Here is a 13,850-nt window from a genome sequence, read left to right on the forward strand (position 1 = left end):
AGTCCTTGGCAATCCCGTGATAAAATCCATGCCTAGCTTATCCCACTTCCATTCGGGTATCGGCAATGGTTGCAACAATCCTACTGGCTTCTGATGCTCTGCCTTTACTCTCTGACATACGTCACAAACTGCTACATACTCCGCAATATCCCTTTTCATTCCGGTCCACCAGAAAATACCTTCAAATCCAAATACATCTTGGTATTTCCTGGGTGAATCGAATACGGTGAATCATGGGCCTCTTGCAGAATCAACATTCTGATTTCCGGGTTATTGGGCACATAAACACGGTCTTCAAACCATAGGGTGTCGTGCTCATCCTCACGAAATCCTTTAGCTTTTCCTTTGCTCAGTTTCTCCATTATAGCGGCAATCTCTTTGTCAATTTTCTGAGCTTCTCTGATTCTATCCATCAAAGTTGACTGAATTTCCAATGCTGCTACATAGCCTCTCGGAACTATTTCCAAACATAGTTCACGAAAATTTTCTGCTAACTCCTTAGGTATTTCTCCCGTCATTAGTGTATTGACATGGCTCTTGCGGCTTAATGCATCAGCTACTACATTAGCTTTTCCGGGATGGTAATGTAATTTCATATCATAATCCTTGATAAGCTCCAACCATCTCCTTTGTCTGAGGTTCAACTCCTTCTGCATGAAAATGTACTTCAAACTTTTATGATCCGTGTACACCTCACAACGATTTCCAATGAGGAAATGTCTCCATGTCTTCAATGCATGCACTACGGCTGCTAACTCCAAATCATGCGTAGCATAATTCAATTCGTGGGGCTTCAGTTGTCGTGAAGCATACGAAACAACTCTTCCTTCCTGCATAAGCACTGCTCCAAGTCCTCGACGTGAAGCGTCGCAATACACCTCATAATCCTTGGTCTGATCTGGCAAAATCAACACTGGTGAGGTAACCAAATGCTTCTTCAACTCCTGGAAACTTGCCTCACACTCATCAGTCCATTTGAACTTAGTATCCTTCTTCAACAACTCCGTCATAGGCTTTGCAATCTTTGAGAAATTTTCAATAAATCTCCGGTAGTATCCTGCGAGTCCAAGAAAACTCCGGATCTCTCCAACGGTAGTTGGGGCTTCCCACTTGGTCACAGTTTCAACTTTAGCGGGATCTACTGCTATACCTTCTCTAGATATAACGTGTCCGAGGAATCCTACTTCCTTCAAGTGGCGTCCAAAGGGTGTATCTTCATCCGGTTGGGTGAACTTGTTCCTTGCATACGCCATCCTAAAGAGTAGAAAAGATGAGAAGTCAGAAGAGAAGGGAGTGAGTAGTGATCTAGGTCTTTAGCTTAGTGGTCGTGTCCTACAGTCAGCGTGTGCTCTGATACCATCTCTGTAGCGACCAAACCTCAAACAGTCTGATCTCTGTGCTCCGGTGTCATCCCTGGATCAGTAATGCTGACACCACACAGTACTCGAAGGATTTATAGAAGAGTAGCAATCACACACTTATTACATCGAGTGTCTCAAAAGAGAACTTATTACAATAAATATGGCTTAAGGCCATCTAGTGACGATAACAGCGGAAGGCTTGGAAGATAAGTGAGTCCATCAACTCCAACGGCATCACTGAGTATAGAACCACGACCTAAAAACTCCTTAATCGTCATCTGAAAAGTCTGCAACATTAACGTTGCAGCCCGAAAACGGGTCAGCACATGGAATATGCTGGCAAGGTAACACATAGAGAGTAATGGAATGCAACAGCTATACTATATGCATATTTGGCTGGTGGAAAGCTCTATGGTTACTGTTTTTGCGTAAAGCCAATTTTTCCCTACTTCAAAGGAATAAAATTAATTACTATCATGATGGTTGTTAAACACTGAGAATGATTGACAGCATTCTCAATCCCAATTAAGTATCATCATTAAAACCCATCAAAATTAATTTAGAGTAACATGTTGAGATTCACATGAAAATCCAGGTACTAGATACTCAAGATGTCCATAACCGTGGACACGGCTAACCATGATTAGTTTAAACACTCTGCAGAGGTTTGCGCACTTTTCCCCACAAGACTCGATCGCCTCCGTTTGGTTTCTCGCACTACATGGTGTTTGAGAAACGGATGACCGAGACACAGTCTTTCAGAAGCGCTAGCACCTTACGACGGGTAGACCGGTACACCTACTTTCCCCTACATCTGCTAGTCTACCACTGTAAGAGTTCGCACAACTTAGTCAACTATGCCAGAGCCCATAATGGCTTGTGGCTGCACATGGAAGTTTCTAGTATGAATAATCTCATGATCCCTTTGAGCCTGGGTGGCGGTCCAATAAAAACAGGCAAGTCCTGGTAACCCCAGGTGCCTCAATCCACCCAGATGTGTGTTAGGTTGTCACCTTAGATAAACCCTTAATTATCAATCTCACATCTGTCATGGATATCACTCACCCAATCCACGTCTACTAACATAGCATGGCATAATGAGCAAACGTAGAAGTAACTCCCAAAGGTTTGATAATAAATAGGTAATAGGTACTACCTCATCTACTTCCCATCCCACAGTTTAATTAGATCCTAATCATGCAATGTGTGAGGATTGATCTAATGCAATAAAACTGGATTATAGAAAAGGTATGATCAAAGTGTTACTTGCCTTGCTGATGATCCGCGTAACCTAGAGATTCGAAGTAACAAGCGGCGCACTCCGGGTATTCTATCGCAGACAAACAACAAGCATACAATAAGTACTCATCTAATGCACAGGTAAAACTCAAATAGAAGATCTAACCAGAATGTTCAACTTAAGAACCCTGGTTGGCAAAAAGAATCAAATCGAACGAAGCAAAAAAAATCAAACGGCGAAAGAAAACAACTTCGTTCTAATAATCTGGATCTAGGGCAAATTTTACAGTAGCAAAAACATGTTTAAGTTGATTATTCGGAAAGAGGGTTTCGAGACGAAACTCCAGGCGCTTGAATCGCCTGATTACGATAAACGAGCGAAAAGTTATACTAAAACGAAAATCGGATCAGAAATCGCGATCAGAAAATAACCGCGAAAAATCCGACGAAAAAGAAAAACGACAAACAGGAATTTTTTTTAAAAAAAAAACTGCACGGAAAACGAGGCGGCGACGAACCTCGAAAGGCGCGCGGCTCCGGCGGCGGCGGCGGCGCTAGGGTTAGGGCAGGCGGCGGGGTGGGCTCTCCTCGGGCCGGCTCGGGCGCTATTTAAAGGCGCCCCAGGCGGAGGTTTCCTGGCCGGGTACGGCCCGGAGTCGGTTACGCGTTTTTTTTAAAAAAAATTCCGCTCGGAAGAAAAATAAAAAGAAATACTAAACGGACTCCAAAAATCACGAAATAAATTTTGCCGGGTTCCTAAAAGCAAGCCCGATAAAGTGAACATTTATCTGGGCCCAGACTACAACTTTGAAAAACGCACATTTTTCCTAAATTCAAATAAAAATACCGAAAAACTCCGAAATAAAACTTATTTGATTTTTTTATTAAATCCTCAATATTTCTATATTTTGGGAAAGTCATTTTATTCCCGCTCTCATATTTTTGTAATAGAAATAATTGATGATAAAATAAATAAAATCAAATGATCCTGTTTACATAATTTGAGAAAACTCAAATATGTAAATAACGAAATCCCCAACTTTCTCTGTGGGTCCTTGAGTTGCTTAGGATTTTCTAGGATCAAAACCAAAAGCAAAATAAAATACGATATGCATGATGACCTAATGTATAACATTCCAAATTGAAAATTTGGGATGTTACATCGTATGCTAAAGCTTTTCTAATGTCAAGTATCATTTCCTTAGACCATGAGATTGTGCAACTCCCGGATACCGTAGAAATGCTTTGGGTGTGCCAAACTTCACAATGTAACTGGGTGGTTATAAAGGTACACTACAGGTATCTCCGAAAGTGTCTGTTGGGTTGGCATGAATCGAGACTGGGATTTGTCACTCCGTGTAAACGGAGAGGTATCTCTGGGCCCACTCGGTAGGACATCATCATAATGTGCACAATGTGATCAAGGAGTTGATCACAGGATGATGTGTTACGGAACGAGTAAAGGGACTTGCCTGTAACGAGATTGAACAAGGTATCGGGATACCGACAATCGAATCTCGGGCAAGTATCGTACCGATAGACAAAGGGAATTGTATACGGGATTGATTAAGTCCTTGACATCGTGGTTCATCCGATGAGATCATCGTGGAACATGTGGGAGCCAACATGGGTATCCAGATCCCGCTGTTGGTTATTGGCCGGAGAGTTTTCTTGGTCATGTCTGCATGGTTCCCGAACCCGTAGGGTCTACACACTTAAGGTTCGATGACGCTAGGGTTATAAGGAATAGATATACGTGGTTACCGAATATTGTTCGGAGTCCCGGATGAGATCCCGGATGTCACGAGGAGTTCCGGAATGGTCCAGAGGTAAAGATTTATATATGAGAAGTCCTGTTTTGGTCACCAGAAAAGTTTCGGGGTTTATCGGTAACGTACCGGGACCACCTGGAGGGTCCCGGGGGTCCACCAAGTGGGGCCACAAGCCCCGGAGGGCTGCATGGGCCAACTGTGGGAGGGGACCAGCCCCAGGTGGGCTGGTGCGCCCCCCACCAAGGCCCAAGGCGTAAGGGAGAGTGGAAGGAGGCAAACCCTAGGCTCAGATGGGCCTAAGGCCCACCTAGTGGTGCGCCCCCCTCTCCCCTCCCCTTGGTCGCCCCTAGATGGGATCTAGGGGGCTGCCGCCACCCCTAGGGAGGGAACCCTAGGTGGGGGCGCAGCCCCTCCCCTTTCCCTATATATACTTGAGGTTTGGGCTGCCCAACATACACGAGTTCATCTCTTTCTTGGCGCAGCCCTACCCCTCTCCCTCCTCGTCTCTTGCAGTGCTTGACGAAGCCCTGCTGGAGTACCACGCTCCTCCACCACCACCACGCCGTTGTGCTGCTGCTGGATGGAGTCTTCCTCAACCTCTTCCTCTCTCCTTGCTGGATCAAGGCATGGGAGACGTCACCGGGCTATACGTGTGTTGAACGCGGAGGTGCCGTCCGTTCGACACTAGGATCTCCGGTGATTTGGATCACGACGAGTACGACTCCTTCAACCCCGTTTACTTGAACGCTTCCGCTTAGCGATCTACAAGGGTATGTAGATGCACTCTCCTTCTCCTCGTTACTGGTCTCTCCATAGATAGATCTTGGTGACACGTAAGAAAATTTTAAATTTCTGCTACGTTCCCCTACAGGATGAATTCCATAATAATAGTCCATGTGAGCGCCAGTCCATGTAACAAGGCTAGTGTTGCGTTCATCCTACTGTAACAGGAGCCTTGCTACAGAACACCCTGGATTGTTTTTCCATCCCGTTACAAACCATTAATTGCAACAACACAAATATTTCTAAAACATAGCTTCAGCTGCAAAATCAATGCAACAACATGCATGTTTCAGAAAACCATAGCCCTCATTTGCGGCCATGTTTCAAAATTAAGCTATGGTTTAAGCTGCTGTGGGTGGTCCGATCAAAGACGATCGTACAGTAGTGGAGGCGGTCGACACCCACGAAGAGATCGGTCAGGTGAATACAAGCGTCTCCTTTTTCTTTTATCACCTGAACATCTCCCCAATAATTTCACATGAACAAAGTTTTCACGCCCTTGTTGGCGAGCATGTATGTGTAAAGACCCGAATATTCAGCCAGCGTAAGATTTTTAGACATAGAAAATCAAATATTTTTTATGGTAAATTATGTTAGCTGAGGATAATAAGTTTAGTTGGCGAGTATGATAGATCCGACTCAGTTCATTTTTCTTCTAGAAAATTGCCATGCTCGCCAACTAAATTTGTCATCCTCACGCCAATATAAATTACCATGAAAAACATTTGATTTGTCATGCATAAAAGTTTAACATCAGATATTTAGCATTTCCTGTGCTTGAATGGTTAGAGGGATTGTGGTATCCCTACCCCATCAAGATTCATGTCCCGGTGCTCGCATTTATTCCTGTATTTATTTCAGGATTTCCGGCGATGTGCATTCAGTGGGAGGAGACGTTCCCGTCGACGACGAGGTGCCTATGGTGACTTCGTAAATTTCAAAATAATAAGCCGGCTCAGTATTTCGGAGGTGCTCATACGAATAGTGTGTGTGCATGCGTTTATAGGAGTGAGTGTATGCGCATGTATACGAGTGCTTGCGTCTGTACTGTGTTAAAAAATTTTTTAGTATTTCCATTTGTAATCGTTGATAACCTCTTAGCTACTTAATGGTACTACCCGTTATATCACACACGAAATTAACGGCTTAAAATGTGGACGCGTCTTAAAATTTATCTATATAATATGGACGTACTGTCCCTTCCCAACACACAGAACTACAAAAATGACTACCTCCACCACCGCCGCCATCCCCTGTCTCCTCCTCCTCGCCACGCTCACCATCGCCGCTGCTGAAATAGGGCACCCGCAGGCTCCGGCGGCAGCCGCAGGCGCCGTGGGCCGCCGGACGGAGATCAGGGACGTGGGCAAGAACAAGCTGGTGCAGTCCCTGGGCCGGTTCGCGGTGTCCGAGCACAACCGCCGCCTCAGCCACGGCGGCGGACCAGTCAACAACGGCGACCCCGTCCAGGTCCAGCTCGTCTTCACCGCCGTGGCGGCGGCGCAGAAGCAGGTCGCCTCCGGGGTGGTATACTACCTGAAGGTTATCGCCCGGGACCGCGCCGGCGGCGGCGGGGACAGGCCGTTCGACGCCGTGGTGGTCGTCAAGGCGTGGATCAAGTCCAAGGAGCTCGTGTCTCTCATGCCTTCTCCCAAGTAATCGACAGGCTGGCTGTCAGGTGTACGTATGTGCGCTCCGTGCAGGTTTTGTGCTGTTGTTATTACTCGTTTGCATTTTTCCCGTCACTTGAGTATGTACTAGTACAACTACAAAATAAAAAGCGTGGTTACAGCATGAACTAGTATCTGTCATCCATACTTATGCGAGGATTATCGGTTGCGTACGCATGTGTGATGTTTTTCTAATGGAGAAATTTCTGGAAAGCGTGGGCGATCTAGTTCAATTTCTAGTTAATTGCCAGGGCGTCTTTTGGATTCTCATGCATAAGGTGGCATCCTCGTGTTTTTTCAGGTAATTGCTAGTGCGTAACAACGGGTACAAATATTCTACTTCCTCCATTCCGAATTACTTGTCACAGATATGAATGTATCTAAATATATTTTAGTTTTAGATATGCCCATTTCTGCGACGAGTAATTTAGAACGGAGGGAGTAATATTTTAACTCGTGATTTACCAGTGTATATTAATGTGAATGTATAAATAAATGTTTACTAAATCTTGTCTGTGATTAAGCTGTCTATATTATAGATTTTGATTTTGTAATCAGCTACTCCCTTTATTCTAAAAAATTTGCCTTAAATTTGTCTAAATATGGATATATCAAGTCACGTTTTAGTATTAGATACATCCGTATTTAGACGAATCTAAGACAAAAAATTTAAGATGAATCCCACATCCCCGCCGCCGCCCTCCGCTGCCGTCGCCCCCCTCGCCTCCCCGCCGCCGCCCGGACACCGCCAAATCGGGAGGCAGCCGGCACGGGATTCGGCCCCTCCGGCGGTCCGGCTGCCGCGGTAGGCCTCCGCAGGGTCTCGGGCTGCCGCCGACCTGCTCCCGTCGGCCGTGAGCTTGCCCACGGACGTTGCACCGGCCGCACGACGATTGCCGCACCAATCCCTCCGCCCGGCTGCCGAATTTGTCTTCGCCACCCGCCGAGCTCCTTCTTTTTTTGACAGAAAGACTGTAAGGGAACCACCAACAGTATAATTGGTGCAACAAACCCAAATTGCAAGTACCATGCCTTGAACCTGGGTGGGTGGGAAGGCATCAGCCCCTTCACACCACTAGGCTATGCCTTAGTCTGCGCCGAGCTCCTCTTGGCCGGCCTCCAACCTCTTCTGTTATCACCGCCGCCGTCCTGAGCCGTCCGCAGCCGTAAAGCAGCAACCAATCCAACCGACGGCCATCTTCCTCCACCGCGCGCACAGTGGCTGGACAGCGGCTGAACAGCAGCCACGCGGCTGCTGACTGGTTTTGGACCATGAATTTGGACCATCTATTGGAGTTGCTCTTTTGGACCATGAAAAAATTTTACATCTCCGGTTTTGGACCGTCAAAATTTGGACCATCTATTGAAGATGCTCTAAGGTTACCCGAAGCATTCCACCTGGCAGGAAAAGGAGCACTATTTTTTTTTGAAGTAGTAGAGGGACAGGGCGTTTTGGTGCCCAAGCCCAGCTACTCTCGATATCTTCGCCCTCCGTTCCGAGCTCGGGATGCGGGAAAATCGGTCTAGCGTGTCAGCCGTGTTTTTTGGAAAATAGGTTTGGAAGTTGGAATACCGTACGATACAGTGCGGCGTACGTGGGCCCTGCGCGTACTGCTATGACGGGGGGCGCGGGTGTAGGCTGGGCCGTAGACCAGACGTTAGTGTTTTTTCTGATCCATGGATCAGATAAGGGCGATGAGGAAAGGGAAGCTGTCTGTCCGGTAGGGTTCCGTCACACCTGCGTGTCGTTTGTTCTGCAAACCCCTGGCCTCGCCCCTCCCCCACTCGTGCCCGGCCGCCTACCACCACCCACAGACGCCCCCCTGTCACCAAACCCATCGGCGGCGACCGGTGGGGACATTGATTCCGAGGGCGAGGTATCCGGTGACGGCTGTCACTGGCTGAGAGGAACTGGATGCAGTTGACAGGTTAGTAACCTCGGATCCGCAAGAAAGTTCTGAACCGCTAGCTTGTACTGAGCACTTACGGGCAAAAAAATGGCCGCCTACATTGCCATGTGTTTGCCAGGTTCCCACTTCTTGAGGAGTTCGCGGATAGCCGGGAGCAACCAGATCGGGTTCCTCTGGTGGTGGTGGCGAACAACGGGGCAAGGGTTGATGTACCTGCAGGTTCCAATGCTGATTCTGGTTGTGGGCAGCAGATTGGATGCGAGGGCAGCACTCCTGCGCTTGCTGGCGTTCGACGACGATCGGATTCATCCCCGACAAGGCCTGCACAGTGAACTGACAGAGTCAACCCCCAGGTGCCTTGTTGGATGAAAAGGTATGAAAACAATGATTCGCACGCGCCAATGAAAACAATGATTCACGCGGGTGGGGAAAATTCAGACATGAGGAAGATGATTTCTGGTATGGTTCAGAAAGTATAGTGTTTAGTAGATGAATTTCGACAGCTGAACCATATGCATTAATTGGATGTTCAAAAATCGTATCACTGTTTTGGAATGACCACATTATCCGCGGTAGCATAATTGTTGTACATAAAAACATCCATTAAGGAAGAAAGGGTAAAAAAAATTGAACAAAGTATTGCCTGTCCCGTTATTTGGCAGATTAAGGTTGGGGAGTATGCCACCAGACCGGACACCGTGTCCATCCCGAATTAGTGCTATGGAGCAGTTGATTCGCAAATACGCAGAGGAACCAACTAAAAGTGTGATAAGACCTGAATTTGGCTTTAGCCAATCCGGAGCTGTTTGAAGGTTAGCTGTGATTTTTGACAAAGCTTATCTGGTTCTCTTGTGACATGGACGCACTAAACAGTTTGTGTTGCCGTTCAGGCATGTTTGAGCATACAAAGGCGTCACTGACTACGCTTGGTGTGGAAGGTGACGTTGCGGGTAAGTACATTTACATCAAACACATTTACATGTGTGAAACCGAGATACCTTTGGCTACAAGATTGATGTTGGTCAACTTGCTCCGATTTGATAATGCCAGGAGATGCCCCCCGTGGATTTGGAGGCAATTTCTGCAGAGCTGGGAACAGGGAATTCGTCGAGGCGTGACTGGGGGAGAAGTACCCCACATCGATTGGGCTGTGCCAAGTGGAACCTTCTGAACATGACATTGGCAAGTTCTACCTCAGCATGATAGGGTGCGGCGAGAACATTCTAAAGAAGTAAGAATAACATAATCACACACCATACCCAAGCGTGTATTCTTTTGTAAATACCACCCTTGACTTGCTTATCTGGGAACCCGAAAAAATGTACAGGAAATGGTTCAAGCATTATCATCCAATACTAGCAGCGGGTTCTGGTCAAGACCTGAAGGATGAGCTAACCCCTGGTGGCGAATTGACACTGAATTTGTGGAGATGCATACAACGGATGCTAAGCGAGAAGGAGATCATGTACAGAGGGTAGTTAGATAGATTCAGAGGGATATTCGACCCTCATTTTGTGGTACACGTCATTGCTTAATTGCAGATTGTGACTGTTATGTTGCTGTATATTTTTAAAATCATGATGGTTTTGTACATGGTCTGGGTGCAGGTGGAGCTTTGTAAGGATGGTGAAGCTAAAGACTGGGAGTACATCTACATGATGATGGACTGTAAAAAGATGGGCTACAGAATCGACTGGCTTAAAAAGGTACGCGAAATGTCTTCAGAATAATACCCAACACTTTGTCGGTAGATGTGGAGGTTTAATAGGGAAGCCATGATAGGGTGCGGCAATAACATTCGAAAGTAGATTGTAAGTTTGGGGACCTATGGACATGCGTTGTTTTAATTATGTGGACCTGTACTTAAGTATGTGGAACTGGGTGAACTACGGTGGTGTTTGGTTCTCTAGTTCTAGCACTTTTTTTAGTCCCAACTAAAAAGTCCCTAGTCCCTAAAAAACCCCTTCCTGTTTGTTTCCAGAGACTAAAAAGTCCCTAGTCCCTTTCTAGAGGTTATTAAATGACCATGTTGCCCCTACTATAGAAAAATAACAATCAAACAACACTATGGGGTGGTGGGCCAATGGATGCATGGAGGGGTATTGTTGGAAAAATCTCAAAAAGATTCTTCTTGAGAGTCTTCTTCATTTAGTCCCAAATGCCTAGTTTAGTCCCTGAAAAGTCCCTCCTGTTTGATAAAAAAGTCTCTAAGAGAGACTTTTTATAGTCCCTACACAAAAAAGTCCCTGGAAACAAACACCCCCTACGTCGAGGTAGGAAGTTGTGATGACTGAACTATTTGCTTGGAAAGTGTTGTGTGGGACGAACTGAACTATTAGTGGCAAAATTAGACAGTGCTTGTGCGTGCATGAATTTAGGTAGTACGTATAGCTCTGGAAAGGAAAAAAGGCACATGTGTCTCGGCCAGAATGGTTGTTGGGTGTTCGCAAACAATTTCTGGATGGGAATACTTTGTTTTTGCCACTCTAGTTTTTGCCAACTTTGCTTATGCCACTCTAGAATTTGACATCTCACTTTTGCCACTCTTAGCTTTTGACATGTATGACAATTGCCACTCTAAATTTTTTGCTTTTGCCACAGAATGGCAAGTGATATATTGTCAAAAGCTAAGAGTGGCAAAAGTGAAATGTCAAATTCTAGAGTGACATAAGCAAAATTGGCAAAAACTAGAGTGGCAAAAACAAACTTTTCCCTTTCTGGATTGTATATTCGTGCATGCAAAAAGTTTTTTTTTGTTCAAAGCGGGCTCGAGCATTGGCAGTTGAGGCATAAGCAAAAGGAACAAAAATGTTTTGGAAGAAATAAATATACCTGGTTCGGGACAAAATGTGTTTAGGGGATTATAGATTTGAACGAAAAGAGAATTGACAACATATCTATGACTAAGAGCCTGTTCGGCAGTCATCTAGCTTCTCAAAATACGGGAGCCGACAGAGCGCTACTTTGACGACTCTAGAAAAATAGGCTACGGCGCCGCTCCGCTCCGGCCGCTCCAGGAGCTGAGCCGTGGAGCGGAGAGCTGCCGAACAGGGCCTAAGAGTTCATGAAGAAGGGGGTTGTGACCGACTCGCGTTCTCCTTTGAAGCAGTAAGCTGCGATATGAATTTAAAGTTTTTGTTATGAGGACTCGGTGCACCCACGTAAACGCTGGTGGCACGGATGAGATAATCAGTGACCTGATGAGAAGCAGATACGGGGATGGGGGAAAATTGAGCAGCTGGGTGTGTTAAGTAGAGGGGGGCGTGAGCTGGTAGATGCATTTATGATGGGGGGGTGGCCGGTGGGCATTTGTGCAGCTGTCGGCGTGAGACGGCTCGGGTGGGCTCAGGAAATAGGATGAGTCGTGCGCCCTGATTCTGGTCCGGACGCACAGTGTTTCGCCCGTGACAATCAATGTGTCCTCTGTCGATCCTATTTCTAAAGGAATACGGTGACAAAATACAGCTCTAGGCGTGCATCCCTAGGCGAACGGAAGGTCACGATATCGGGATCATCTAAGCCTGTGCTCAGAAACTGATTTTCGGTAGTAGAGATTCTTCTCTTCTCCCTCTCTCTTTTCGATTCACTAGAAATAGGAAACCCATACCTACTAATAATAAATAAAAGAAATTGTCACAATATTTTGCAGAAAACCTCCTCATGTTTTTGAGAACAAACACGCAGACCATAAAAGGGTTCATACTATACTATAGGGGGTTTTCTTTTGGGCATGCGCTTGATTCGCTCGGCCTTCGGGCACACGTAGTTGCATTTTTTTTTCTACGGGCCATGAGGCAGGCAAGTGGTTCGCTCAGTTGAGCGTGTCCGAAAAATATATTTGTGGTGTGAGATTTTTGCAACCGTGGATCGAACGATGGTCTCCTCGATGCTACTCCCTCCGTTCCGAATTACTTGTCGCAGGTATCAATGTATCTAGATGTATTTTAGTTCTAGATACATCCATTTCTATGATGAGTAATTTTGATCGGAGAGAGTAGGTTGCACTACATACCACTAGGTCATAGACAGGTTCATGTTAACTGGCAGGGCGCGAACAAGTTGAGGTAGAAAAGAGCTGGGTTTTTCAATGGTTTTTCATATTTGTTTGTTTTTGTTTTTTACCGGGTTTCTTCGTTTTTTTTCTCTATTTGTTTTTTTCAATTCTTTCTTTTCTCTTTGGTTTTCTTGTTTCTTTTTTGGTCCTCACTGGGTTTTCTTTCTTTATTTCTTTTTTCCTTCTGTTTTGTTTGTTTCATTCTCGTTTTTCATTGATTTTCTCTTGATTTTTACTGTTTTTAATACACATTGTTGGTATATATCTAATACATGTTTAATATTTTTCAAACACAAGATTAATTTTTTTTAATATGTGGTCAATATTTATTCTATACACATTTTAAAAAAATCAAATGCTCGATTAAGATTTTACAAATACAAGATTAACATTTTTTAATACATGGTCAACATTTTTGCTATACATATTTAATATTTTTCAAATTCTTGATTAACACTTCTCAAATAAAAGTTTACCAATGTTTAATTTAAATGGTCGCCATTTTTTCTAACATTTTTCAAATGCTTGATTAGCATTTTTCAAATACAGTTTAATATTTTTTAATACATCATCAACATTTTTCTATACACATTTAATATTTTCAAATACAAGTTTAAACTTTTTTTAATACACCATCCACATTTTTTATATACATTTAACATTTTTCAAATACTTGGTTAACTTTTTTTTTTCAAATATGCTTGGATTAACATATTCTTAAATACATGCTCAAATTTTTGGACACATATTGATTTTTTTTCTATACATTTTTCGTATATACATTTAACATTTTTATTGAAATGTTGTATGTAATGCGTTATTTGTAATATATTAATTTAATATATTTTGAACTATAAGAGTAGGACGTTGCACGAATTTCTTTGGGTATTACTCCCTCCGTTCCTAAATATAGGTCTTTCTAGAGATTTCAACAAGTGACTACATACGGAGCAAAATGAGTGAATCTACACTCTAAAATATGTCTATATACATCTGTATTTATAGTTCTTCTAAAATCTCTAAAACGACTTATATTTAGAAACGGAGGAAGTAAATCGCAT

General features: G+C 44.4%; 1 protein-coding gene across 1 annotated transcript; it reads left to right on the forward strand.

Moving 5' to 3' along the window:
• The first annotated feature begins 6,347 nt into the window (after positions 1-6,347).
• Positions 6,348-6,953, forward strand: LOC147985398 (cysteine proteinase inhibitor 10-like). The gene has a single exon (XM_087544071.1). The coding sequence runs from the start codon at positions 6,380-6,382 to the stop codon at positions 6,812-6,814; it is 435 nt and encodes a 144-aa protein (XP_087400197.1). The 5' UTR covers positions 6,348-6,379; the 3' UTR covers positions 6,815-6,953.
• Positions 6,954-13,850: the final 6,897 nt, after the last annotated feature.

The sequence above is a fragment of the Triticum urartu genome, chromosome 2A, assembly GCF_056163025.1.
Source record: "Triticum urartu cultivar PI428250 chromosome 2A, HENAU_Tu73, whole genome shotgun sequence".
Lineage (NCBI taxonomy): Eukaryota > Viridiplantae > Streptophyta > Magnoliopsida > Poales > Poaceae > Triticum > Triticum urartu.